The sequence below is a fragment of the Sapajus apella genome, unplaced genomic scaffold (assembly GCF_009761245.1).
Source record: "Sapajus apella isolate SASKATOON/1434 unplaced genomic scaffold, GSC_monkey_1.0 scaffold4, whole genome shotgun sequence".
Classification (NCBI taxonomy): domain Eukaryota; kingdom Metazoa; phylum Chordata; class Mammalia; order Primates; family Cebidae; genus Sapajus; species Sapajus apella.
In genome coordinates this window covers 57,776,367-57,789,176 of record NW_022436944.1, presented here as the reverse complement: position 1 = coordinate 57,789,176, position 12,810 = coordinate 57,776,367, and the positions used below count along the sequence as shown (strand labels likewise).

The following is a 12,810-nucleotide window of genomic DNA, read 5'->3' as shown; positions in this document are numbered from 1 at the left end:
GGACAAAGGAAATGACAGAGCCACAACCGTGGACAAAGGAAATGACAAGCAAACCACGGAAGAGGAAAGTCAGATGGTTATAAACAAACGAAGAGAAACAGAGGAATGGAAATTAAAGCAACATACTGTGTTGTCATTATATACATTAAAAATGTAAAAATGTGTAGACATGCTAAACATCACATTTAGGATAGTGATTACCTTGGAGTGATTATAGTACTCTGGGTGACTCCTGGTTTATCTGTAATGGCACATGATGGGTAAGAATTCATGGAGGAAGCCATCGTTTGAATTACTGGTTTAACTCCTTTGTATCTCAGTTTCCCTACCTGTAAAATGGGGATAACAAACTTTAAATATCTCATAGGGCTATTGTGAGGTTTAAATGATTTAATATATGTAAAACACTAGAACAGTGCCTGGCATATATCAAATGCTATTTAAGTCTTTGCTATTGTTTTGTTGCTGTTGTTTTGTTTTGTTTTTTAGTAAGGAAAAAGAAAACAAAATTTGAAACAAATATGGCAGAATGTTAATATTCATTTGAGTTTGGTGGTGGGTGCGCAGGTAATCATTTTATTATCCTATACAAAGTATATATCCTGAAATAATTTAAAATTTAAACAAACACAATAAAGGTAAATGACAAATCAGGAAAATTGTGACAATACAAGCAGTATTAATAGACAAAGGGGTAACATCCTTAATATATAAAATACATTTATAAACCATACAAAAAAGCAAACACCTTAATAGAACAATTAAGAGCAAAGGATATGAATGAGAAATTTCATCAAATAAGAAGTACAAAAATTAAAAGAAATGTCCGATAAAACAAGAGTGCCCTGTTGGATTAGAAAAGGTAATGGGAATGGAATACCCAGTATTTGCATAAAGAGAAGCAGTTACTCACAGGCCGCTCATGGAATTGGTTAAAACCTTTCTCTGAGGATCATTTAGCAGTATGTGTCAGAATCTCTAAAAATGTTCATTGACTAAACAATTTCATCTCCAGAAATCTTTCCTAAGAAAAGAATTAGACAAGTTGTTTTAAAACAAGCACGTAAAAGGATATTTATCTGGGCAATGTTTCTAGTAGGGAGAAAGGAATGACTATGACAGGGAAATGGCTAAACCAGTCACAGCACATCTCTACAGCAGAATGTGCCACAAATGTAAAAAAAAAAAGAAAAGAAAATGACGCTGTAGATTGTGTTTAATTGGCACAGAAGTACGTTCACAAGGTATTATATTTTAAATACAGGTTTTCAGTGCATGGAGTATGTTCCCATTAAAGTCATATGCCAAAGTCACAGGGAGTTTGGGGTTCTCCATAAGTCCCCCCAGTTCCTGGAAAGCGGCCATTTGCATTCATTGTTCAGTGAACCTCCTGCCAGAAGTTAGGGGAAGTGGGTCACCAAGCTCAGAGCCTCCGTCTGCCAGATCTCAGTGAGCCTGTAAAACAGGCAGAGTTGTTTATATCTGAAGACAGCCCCTGCCTGGGTCTGGAGCTCTTGGCCACTCTGAGCAATCATAATAAATGCTGTTGACAGTAAATAATCGCCCTCTCGTACGGAGTCCTCACTTTACAGCCATTAGCTGTAACTCCTAGAAACCTCCTGCGGGGTTATTATCCCCATTTTATATATGGGGACCCTCAAGGTTCAGAGAGATGAAGAAACTGGCCCAAGATCACACAGAGGCAGCCCCTGCTCTGGAACCCGGGCCTGGCCACCATTCTCTGCACATACTAAACCATCAAGCTTTGATCACATGGCCTTAGAGAGCATGGCATGAGACTGTGGAAGGAAGAGGTCTGTTACCAAAATGTATGTACTTCTCAAGCTTAGCTGCACATGATAATCACCTGGGAAGTTTTTTATTAATCCCCATACCTGGGCTACTCTCCAGTCCAATGTAACTAGAATCTCTAGGATGGAACCCAGGCATCCATGTTTTTAAAGCTCCCTGGGTGATTAGAAAGTGCATCAAGTTTGAGAAATGGTCAAAAACAGCACTTGAACTTTGAATCCCAGGAATCTGGTCAAAACGCAGATTCTGATTGAGCAGATCCGGGGCCTTGTAAGATTCTGCATCTCCAAAGAGCTTCCGGGTGATGCTGTTGGTTCCTGAAAAATCTTTTCTTATTTCCCCAAAGAGCATTCCCCCAGAGCCTCTTCTGTCTTTTTCTTCCGGAGTCAGCGCCACCGGATAACTGCCATCTTGGCACCAAAACAGCTGGGAGCCTGCACAAAGTGAGGTGCAGGGCTTTTCCTGAGCCCCATTCTCTAGAAATGTGTGTCGGTGCTCATGGGTGTCAGACCCACCCTGGTGCACCCCGGCAGTGCTGAGGAAGACCAAAGGTGGGGTCCAAGGGAGGCACTCCCCAGGCCCCAGCTGTAGGGGCTCTCAGGGAAGCTGTGCAGGGTGTGCTGCTGAGTGAGGGCTCTACGCACAGCTGTGTGCGTCTGAGGCTGGGTAAGGAAGGCTCCTGGAAGTCAAGCTGAGCAGCACAGGACAGGCAGGACATGGCACACGGAACTCAAAGGCTCAAACATTTGTACATCTATTCAACAGATACTAGTGGACCACCTATGGGCTGGGCACCGTTCCAGGTGCAGTAGGGAAAGGTCCCTGCCATCACAGAGCTTACCTTCTAAACACATAAGGCTCGATAAACAAATAGCTGTTGGATGGTGGTGTGAGGCAGACAAAAATCAAGCCAGGATGGGGGCTAAGAAGTGTGGTGGGAGGGAGGCACATTCTCAGTTGCCAGGACGCCCATGGATCAGGAGCTCTGAAGGGAGTGAGTTGTGCGGCTGGGGAGAGGCATGACCCAGGGAAAGGGAGCAGCAAGTACAAAGGCCCTGAGGAGGGGACAGAAAGAAGCAGGTATGGCTGGAACAGGAGAGCAACAGGCAATGGGGCCGGAGGTTGGAAAGTTCCAGAAGCAGGTTTGGGTGCTGGGGAGAGAAGCAAGTTCCAAGGCTGTCTCTTTATGTGTGAGGGCAGCCCAGGAATGAGAACTGAGGCTGGAGGATTTTAGGGTCCCTCCCTTTCCCAAGAGCCCAGCTGGTGGAGGAGCAGGTCCCTCTGGGCACAAGCACTAAAGGGACCACCGAAGTCAGGAGGGCTGGGCTGGTGGGTGGTGCCCTGTGTGGCAGTGCTGAGGAGCCCACCCACCTGCCCTCGTGGTGCCTCTCCCTGAGCCAACAGCATCCCACTGCTCTCCAGCCCACCTCCATGGGGCCTATTCTGAGCTGGTGGGGAGAGAATGGCACTGGAATGACCAGCAAATGCCTCTCTCTCCGTCCAACACAGAGCCCCATCAGGGTGGGTGCCCAGACCAGAGTGACCTCCCCTCCTGATTGCCAACACCAGTGAGGTGCCTCGGCCATCCCTGTCTGTGACCCCAGCTCTTCACAACTGCTGCAGGCCTGGCACTGTTCTGCGGGTACTGTTCCCTCTGGCTTTAGCCCTCCCCTCCAAAAGACCTGGAGTGCCTCCTCACTGCCCTGAGGACAGCGCCTCAGCTCCCCAGCATGGTCAAGAGACCCTGCGTACAGAACCCCAACTTCCTGCCATCCACACCGTCGTAGAACATTCTCCCCTCCGGGAACCATCCATTGGCACACCGCAGGGCAGCTGGCATGGCTCTCGAGTCCCCTGCACCATGGGATGCTTAACCACAGGGTTCTGCCAGCCAAGGCTGGGCAGCTCGGGACTCATAAATCAGTGAACCAGACAAAGCTCAGCCTCTGCCCACTCAGGCATGTTTTCAGAAGAGAGAGGAGGTTTCCCTAAATCCCAAAGGGCAGCACTGGATTCTTCTCCTCATTCTCAAACTTAATAGCTATGTGACCCCAGACAAGTTACTTAACCTCTCAGTGCCTCAGTTTCCTTACCTATATAAACTGCAGGCAATGATACTTCCTCATGAGGTTGGATGAATCAAAAAAAACACATGCAGAGTGTTCTGGCCAGCACTTGGCACATAGCCCTTGGGAAGCAGTGGCTGCTGATTATTGCAGCGGGCACAGTCCAGCATGTGGATGAGGAGGAAGGGCCTCCTGGGGAGCAGGAACAGCAAGGACAGAGGCCCTGGGTCAGGGTAGCCATGAGCATCTGCGGTGATGCGTGGATTTGGCATGTGTCGGGAGAAGGCCCTTCTGTGGACACACAGACCGAAAGGAGTCTGGCACTGGGTCATGTGACCATCCACTGCAGGTTCCCCCTAGAGCTGTGAGTCTCTGTGGAGACTGCAAAGGGCCCAGGCCATTCCTGAAGGCCAGGCAGGTGTGCCTGGTGTGCTTGGTGAGCAGCTGCAAGGGATGGGGGAGCAGGCTGGAGAAGAGAGCTGTCCCCAAGGGGCTGGGCTATGACCAAGCAAACCCCACTGGGAGCCTGGCGCCAATCAGAGCAGTTAGGAGGCAGGCGTCCCTGCTGGCCAGGGCGTCTTTCCATCCCAAACAATTCCTGCTCCCTTCTCAGGTCTTCACGGGGATTTTCACAGCAGAGATGACCTTCAAGATCATTGCCCTCGACCCCTACTACTACTTTCAGCAGGGCTGGAACATCTTCGACAGCATCATCGTCATCCTTAGCCTCATGGAGCTGGGCCTGTCCCGCATGAGCAACTTGTCGGTGCTGCGCTCCTTCCGCCTGGTACCTGGCTGGACCCACTGCAGGGAGGGCAGGGGTGGAGTGGAGGGCGGGGCACAACCCAATCTGAGGTCATCCCTACTTTGGTCTGTCATGCCTTCACCCAACAGCCATTGGCTAGGTATCCCTGGATGCCTGGCCCATGCTGGTGATGCGAGGGGTGCAGGGGCAGGCAAGACAGGAGACATTCCTCCAGAGGAGCAATTGCGGTGGCCATCCTGATGAGTGCAAAGCCCGTTGTGGTCCACAGTAACCCCTTTAGCCCTCACAAGATCAGGAGTGGGACCGGTATTACTTCATTCCCATTTCACAGATGAGGAGACTCAGACTCACAGAGGTGAAACGAATTCCCACAGCCACATGGCAGATAACAGAGGGAGCTGGGCTGCTGGTCTGAGGTTCTGCCTGCTGGCTTCTGAATCAGCATCGTTAAAACATTAACACACATGCAAATCACCTGGGGATCTTGTTAAAATGCAGATGCTGATTCAGTGGGTCTCAGGTGATGTCAAAGCTGCTGGTCTGTGGACCACACTTGGAGCTTGAAATGCTTGAGAGGTCCAGACGTGGGGCAGGCGGTATAGTCAGGAAAGGCTTCTGGAGGAGGTCCTGAGCACTGTGGGTCACTGCACATACAGTGGATGGGAGTCGGGGGGTGGCGGGATGTGTAGGAAGGCGGGATGTGTAGGAATGCAGGATGATGGGGGCAGGAGGGAAAGCCAAGCCTGTGGGTTCTAATCCTGACTCCACTGCTATGAGCTAAGGGACTTGGACAAATTAGTCTGCCTAAATGAGGTAATGCTGGTGCCAACCTCATGGTTATTGGGAGTTCTGAATAGGTTCATCAATTCTAAGCACAAGGCCTGGCACAGAGGCATTCAGTAAGCATTAAGCACCTGCCCTCTTTCTCTGTGATGACAGAGAGAAAGGTGGAGGTGGCCGGACAAGCCAGAGATGGTCTGAGCCGCCCCAAAGGACACCTGATGAGGACAGGTCTGAAAGAGCAAGCACACTCCCTGGTGGGAGAATCTACTGGGAAGTTCCTGGAAGTGAGGCCAAGGCAGAGAGAAGGCTGGTGTGGGGACAAAGAGAAGGGCTGATTGGGAGGTGAGGCTGGAGCTGTTGACCTGCCCCTAGTGCAGGGCCCAGTGAAGCCGCCCTCAGGCTGCGGAGAGGAACAGTAGCAGGTGCTCTGGGAGATGGGGGGAAAATAGGTGTCAGTGCCCTGCAAGGGCTTTCTGGGCTTTCAGGCAGGAGCTGGAGAAAGTGATGGTGCCCATGGGGGGCAGGAGCTGGAGAGAATTACGGTGCCCATGGGCAGCAGGAGCCAGAGCCCTCATAAGCTCCCCTCCTCTTCCTCCTTCCCCAGCTGCGGGTCTTCAAGCTGGCCAAATCCTGGCCCACCCTGAACACACTGATTAAGATCATCGGGAACTCAGTGGGGGCACTGGGGAACCTGACGCTGGTGCTAGCCATCATTGTGTTCATCTTTGCTGTGGTGGGCATGCAGCTCTTTGGCAAGAACTACTCAGAGCTGAGGCACAGCGACTCAGGCCTGCTGCCTCGCTGGCACATGATGGATTTCTTCCACGCCTTCCTCATCATCTTCCGCATCCTCTGCGGAGAGTGGATCGAGACCATGTGGGACTGCATGGAGGTGTCTGGGCAGTCACTGTGCCTGCTGGTCTTCTTGCTTGTTATGGTCATTGGAAACCTTGTGGTAAGTTGGCCGAGGGCCTCACACACACACCATCCATTCATCTACCCAGCTACCTACCCATCTAATTATCCATTTACTTACCCTTCTGTCCATCCATCTACTCATTTACCCACATTTCTTTCTATCTTGTTTATTTCATCCATCCCCCCATCCACTCACTTGCCTGTCCATCTATGTACTATCAACAAACCATCTAGTCATGCACCCGTTTATTCCTCCACATATATGCTCTGCAGCCGTCTATTGATCGTCTGCTTATCAATCACCCAGCCACCAACCAACCCACCCATCCGTTTACCACTCCAGCAATCTGAAGGATCCATAGATCCTCCCCCCATTAACAAGGACCCATCCATTTATGCACTTATTCACCTTGTCCTTCATCCATCAACCCCATTTTCCTCATTCGCTCATCTATTCATTAATCTGCCTATCAGTCACCCATTCATCAACACCCATGCACACTTACACATCCATATGCCCATTCATCTATCCACCCATCCATTCACTTACACAGTGATCCATCCCTCCCTTCATCCACCCACTCACCCAACCACTCATTTCTCTACTCATTCATCTCCCATCTATCAACTCACCCATCCATTCACTCATTCACCAATCCATCTGTCTACTCATCTGTCTCTCCAGTCGTCTACTTCCTCACTCATTGACCCATCCATCCATTCACTCACCCTTCACCGCATTTTTTTTTTCTGTGACTGAGTTTCACTCTTGTCACCCAGGCTGGAGTGCAATGGCACCATTTCAACTCACTGCAACCTCTGCCACCAGGTTCAGAATCACCAGGTTCAGGTGATTCTCCTGCCTCAGCCTCCCAAGTAGCTCGGATTACAGGCATGCACCACCACACCTGACTAATTTTTTGTATTTTTAGTAGAGATGGATTTTTACCATGTTGGTCAGGCTGGTCTCGAACTCCTGATGTCAGGAGATCTGCCCACCTCGGCCTCTCAAAGTGCTGGGATTATAGGTGCAAGCCACCATACCCAACCTCTTCACTGCATTTTGCTTATTTGTCATTTACCCACTTACTTGCCTGTTTATTCATTATTTACTCATTTTGTTTTCATTCATTTACTTATCTGTTCATCTACCCATTATTTCTCTGTCAGTCACTCTCCATGACTTATCACGTGGTTTTTCAACTCATCTTAACATGTACTAAGCCCTTGTTGCTGGGAAAACCTTGTGCCACATACTGTTGGGCATACAGAGGCAAATGAGGTCCAGCGTCAGCCCTGACATCACTCGCCGGCTTGAGGGATTACTGGGGAGGTGGAGAGTTAAACAGGACTGAAATAACTCTCGGACTGGTCAGAGTGATCAGAGCCCTTAAGGAAGAGATCATAGGTACTGTTCCCATTCAGCTAGGAAAATCAAAGAAAGCTTCCTGGAAGAGGTTTTGGAGCTGACCTGATGAACAGGTAATGCTGAAGAGGGAAGGAGCGGGATGGGCAAAGCACAGGTGCAGACAGGTGGTGGTCCAGGTAAGGTGGGACCCATAGGAGCTTTCTTTATATGTCCCCCTGAGTGGCGTGGTAGGAGTCTCTGCTGTCCCATCGTGAGGGCTCCATATCTTTGTTCCTGTGGGTTCCTGTATGTCCTTGGGCAGGTACATCCTGTCTTGTGTCTTTACAATGTGGGAAATTCTGGAACTGAGAAAGGTCAAAATTTAAATACCAGAGAAGGAGTGTGAGGAAGAGGCAAGGCTGGGGTCAGTCAGTGGTTCAGGCAGCAATCAGTGTCCACTGTGGACATGAAGCCACCTTCCTGGTGGCCCACACATGCTCAGGCGCCATGCCTGCATTGTCTGACTCCCACCCGTAGCTGTATGTCTCTGTCGTGGGCAGTGCAGTCACATCAGCTTACAGAGAGGTTTTCGTTCTCTTTTTCAGCCTGCTGTGGGGCAAGTCCTGTAGGCTGTAGACTCAGAGCCTTTCCCCAAACTGCCTGCTCTCTTCTCCCATGTGCCTTAACCAGGCCAGGTTAGGACAGGCCAATTTGGGATCAGTCCCCTGCCGGCCCATGAGCCCAGAGGCCAGAGGATTGGAGGGCCCAAAGATAGGCGAGCCAGGGCATCTGCACGGTGCCAACAGAACCCTGCTCTTTGGCTGGCCCCAAGCCCCTCACATCCCCCCAGACTAGCTGTCCCTGGGTGGGGGGAGGGTTGCTCAGCCTGTCCCAACCCCAGGGCCTGCCAGACTGCCCATTCCAAGGAGAATGAGAGTTGCCGAGCACTCAGCCCAGGGCCAGGCTGAGCCACCCCTCACACATGGAGCCCCGCGATTTCCCAGCAGATCTGCCTGGGGATGAGAAAATTAGAGGCTGCTGGAGGACGGAGCTAATGCCAGCCCACACAGCCCCCTCCCCGGCCGCCTCAGGAACTGGGCCGCTGCCGGGCGTGGGAGGAAGCAAGATTGCCATTGAAATGGGAAGTGATGATCAGGCAGGGCTGGGAGCAGCACGATTGATGGAAGCACTAGAAGGAGCTGAACTTCTGAAGCCAGTGGCAAGGGGGCCTAGACTCCTGCGCATGGCTGCCCAGGTACCCCACCCTGCTCCCAGCCTAGGCCCAGGACTCCCGGAGGTTAGAGAATGCAGGGCCTGGAGTAAATGAGGGCTGCAGGGGAAGGACCCCCAGTGGGCATCCTTCCTGGGAATGGAAGCAGGCCATGCCTGGGTCCTTGTGGAGAAAGGCCAGGGGCCAGGCCAGAGGTCAGTGCAGACAGCAGCTCCGAATCCCATCACATGTCCCACCCACCTAGTGATGACAGAGAAAGCTGTCAGGTATCAAAAGTGATCTTCTATCCGTAGAGATTGGACTGGAGAGCCTACCTCTTCACCTTTCATACTGTCCGCATGAATCTGTATTACTTTTAAGCCAAAGGCATGTTTCTGAGGCTGCTTGTATCAGAATTCTTATTCCCAGCTTCCTGATAGGTCTGGGGTCTCTGGTAGAGGTGTCTTTTAGAGGCTCTTGAGAAGCCAGAACAGAGTCTCAGAGTGGATTTCCAAAAAGAACTGTGCACCGACCCTAACACACCACCCTGCCGTGAAGGTGCTGGGAGGGAGGAGACACCAAGCCCATGCTGGCCTGGTGGCCTGGTGAGGCACGAGCCAGTCTGACCTATGCGTGTGGTAATCAGCCCACCGCCATCCTAACTGACCCTCCATGAGACCTGGAAGTGGACATGAGCCCAGCCTCTTGTCACACAGCAAAAGCCTTCTTTTTAAACAAAAGCTAAAGCCTCACACTTGTCAGAGGGCTTAACGAAAAGCAACCCTCCAGAACCACGCAAAGGCAGAGGGGTTATGCAAACCCCCTTAAGGGGTCTCTAGTCCCTAAGCCCTGATGAATGACCTCAATAAAATACTGCGCCCCAAGGAACCTCCGACACTGCAGCGCCTCCCCTGGATCCCTGCAGTATAGCAGCCCTTCTCCTGCACACAGCACCCTTCCTGGCACCCCTCACAGCCTGGACACGGTTGGCTCTCCATGGCCTGACCCCATGGTTAGGTCAAGTGCCTGAGGACTGCCTGTGCCCTCCTGACCTCTTTTCCAGCCATTGCACCTTTCTCTGCCGAGTCCCAGCGTCCCTCACCTGGAATGCGTGGCAGACCTGGGCATCAGGCAGTGCATGCCCCAGGCTTCTGAGCGCCGAGCTGCCTCAGTGCGGAACTCAGAGGCAGGTCACTGCTCTTCCTCTTTCCAGGAAAGTCTCAAAAGCTCTGGGTGGCTTCTGGGTGGGATTCTGTCTTGTCCCTGGACTCACACTCCCCAGGAAGGAGACCTGTGCCCACCCTGACCCCGCTGCCCCTCACTACTCCTAAGGCAGCAGGAAGAGGTGAAGGGAGGTGTGCGTAGAAGCCGCTGGTGCCGGGACAGGGCTGAGTGTGTGTGGCTTTGGGCTCGCCCCTCGCTCTGACGCTGGGTGCACGCACAGTTCTCCCATGGACCTGAGCCAGGACGCGACACCTCAGTTCACGCTGTGTCTGAGCCCTTGGAAAGAGGGATTGGACTTTGCACTTTGCTCTAAAATGAGGGGTTAGGATGAGGGCTCAGGGCCCTGGATTTGAGCCTCAGGGCTGTTTGTCACAGGCAGTCTTGAAGGTCTCTGGGCCTCAGTTTCCCCATCATAGAACTGGGACTGGATGCCTTGGCATGGCACAGTGCCTTGGTGAGCCTGACCCATTATGTCGGCAGGTCCTGAACCTCTTCCTGGCCTTGCTGCTCAGCTCTTTCAGCGCAGACAACCTCACAGCCCCTGACGAGGACAGAGAGCTGAACAACCTCCAGCTGGCCCTGGCCCGCATCCAGCGGGGCCTGCGCTTCATCAAGAGGACCACCTGGGACTTCTGCTGTGGGCTCCTGCGGCAGCGGCCTCAGAAGCCCGCAGCCCTGGCCGCCCAGGGCCAGCTGCCCAGCTGCATTGCCACTCCCCACTCCCCACCACCCCCAGAGACAGAGAAGGCACCCCCCGCCCGCAAGGAAACACGGTTTGAGGAAGGCGAGCGGCCAGGCCAGGGCACCCCCAGAGATCCGGAGACCGTGTGTGTGCCCATTGCCGTGGCCGAGTCAGACACAGACGACCAAGAGGAGGACGAGGAGAACAGCCTGGGCACGGAGGAGGAGTCCAGCAAGCAGGTGAGCGCACCCCAGCAGGCACAGGGCACTTGGCTATACAGGGCCCAGAGCTCTGCTGCCCAGGCGACCCAGCCTCACGCAAAGTGGCTGCCCCTACCAGACTGCCTCGGCAGTGGGTAAGGGAGGGGTAGAAGGCAGGCCCTTCCCACAACAGCCAGCCTCAGAGGGGTGCTGAGACCAGCCCTCAATGCTGTCTTCCTAACTCAGCCCAGAAGCTGACCTGGGGAGGGGCTGCTGCCCATCACTCATGCCCTGGCTGGGTAGGGGGAGCTCATTGTACAGAAAGGGAAACTGAGGCATGGCAAGAGAGACTTGCTAGGCATTCCTCATGAGTTTGGAACAGAGCCTCTAGCCCCCAGCTCCCATACTGACCATTGTTCCCCTCCAGGACTGGCAAAGTGGAGTGTCTTGGTGAAGGAAGAATGCAGTTTTCTGACCTCCAAACTGCCCCTTCCCCTCCTCCCATACCCAGGGCTCATTCTGAGATTTAAAAATAAGCATCCCTAAGACTGAGGTGTCAGGAACAGCCCTATCTTATCTCCCAACCTGTTATTTTTAACACTTGGGACCAGAGTCTGCACAAAGTAGGCAGGGCCCCCCCTCCTCTCCCCTTCCCTCCCCACCCCTCCTCTCCCCTTCCCTTCCCTCCCCTCCCTTGGCCTGAGCCAGGCTCTGACACTTCTCCTTAGGGCTTTAGGTCAGGCCCCGAGTAGTGTTCTGCCTGTTGAGTTGGGCCCATCTTGGCTGCTTCCTTGGGCCTGCACTGGGTGGGCCTGGCCATGGAGAGCAGCCGCTCCCTGTGTGTGAACCTGGATCTAAGGTTCTGAGCTTGGTTTCACGTCCTCCTGCCTCCCTGTGGTCCCAGAGGCCAGCTTTGGCCCTTTCAGTCAGGTTGCGGGACAGTGGCAGTGTCTGCTCGGGGAGGGGGCGTGTCGGCGTTGCCCGGACCACTGCGTCCAATCATCTCCAGCACAGGAGGGGAAGTCCAGCTGCCTCTCCCTTCCCTTCTCCTTTCCTTCTCCTAAGCCTGTTGATTCTGGCTCCCTGGGATGTGTGTGTGTGTGTGTGTGTGCACGGGCACACGAATGTGTAGGCAAGCTGAGAGTGCCACAGGGACTCACAAGGGAAGTCAGTGTGCCTGTCCTAAGTACAGTGGCCAGCATTTGTGAGCTGGGCTTCACAACCCAGCTGCACCTTTCCTTCCAGGGAGTCTGGGCAGAGGGAGTTATGCCAGGCTGGCTGGGGCATTGTCTGGCTCTGTATCTTTTGCCTGGACATACCAGGAGACTCCCACCTGCCTGCTCAGGGCCCCTGAGGGAGGGGTCTTCTGTGAGATGGAGGCTCCATGGAGAGGGCTGGAGGCAGTGCTCCAGATGCATGGGCAGGGGCTGAAGCCCCCAGGGTCAGTGCCCTGGAGACCCTCTAGCTGGGTGCATGGACTCAGCTCATGGGCTGGGGTCTTTTCAGCAGGAATCCCAGCCTGTGTCCGGTGGCCCAGAGGCCCCTCCGGATTCCAGGACCTGGAGCCAAGTGTCAGCGACTGCCTCCTCCGAGGCCGAGGCCAGTGCATCTCAGGCCGACTGGCAGCAGCAGCGGAAAGTGGAACCCCGGGCTCCAGGGTGCAGTGAGGTAATGCATGCCTTTGTCCCTGAAGCCGGCTGGGCGCTGCTGCGTGAGCTGGAGCCAGGCCGTGAGAGGTGCACGCCTGCATTTGCTGCTGGGAGCCACAGCTGCTATCACAGGCAGTGTGGAAGAGCAGTCT

The 12,810-nt window shown here is 53.2% G+C and overlaps 1 protein-coding gene across 10 annotated transcripts in view; it reads left to right on the top strand.

Moving 5' to 3' along the window:
• SCN5A (sodium voltage-gated channel alpha subunit 5) overlaps positions 1-12,810 on the top strand; it is a 100,510-nt gene that overhangs the window by 56,761 nt on the left and 30,939 nt on the right. For 6 of the 10 annotated variants that reach the window (XM_032270634.1, XM_032270585.1, XM_032270645.1 and 3 more), the window contains 4 exons: positions 4,492-4,665; positions 6,032-6,382; positions 10,608-11,048; positions 12,516-12,677. In XM_032270634.1, the coding sequence (XP_032126525.1) occupies positions 4,492-4,665; positions 6,032-6,382; positions 10,608-11,048; positions 12,516-12,677 (1,128 nt within the window). The remainder of the gene's footprint in view (positions 1-4,491; positions 4,666-6,031; positions 6,383-10,607; positions 11,049-12,515; positions 12,678-12,810) is intronic. The other 4 variants (XM_032270613.1, XM_032270662.1, XM_032270625.1 and 1 more) reach the window with 1 other exon arrangement.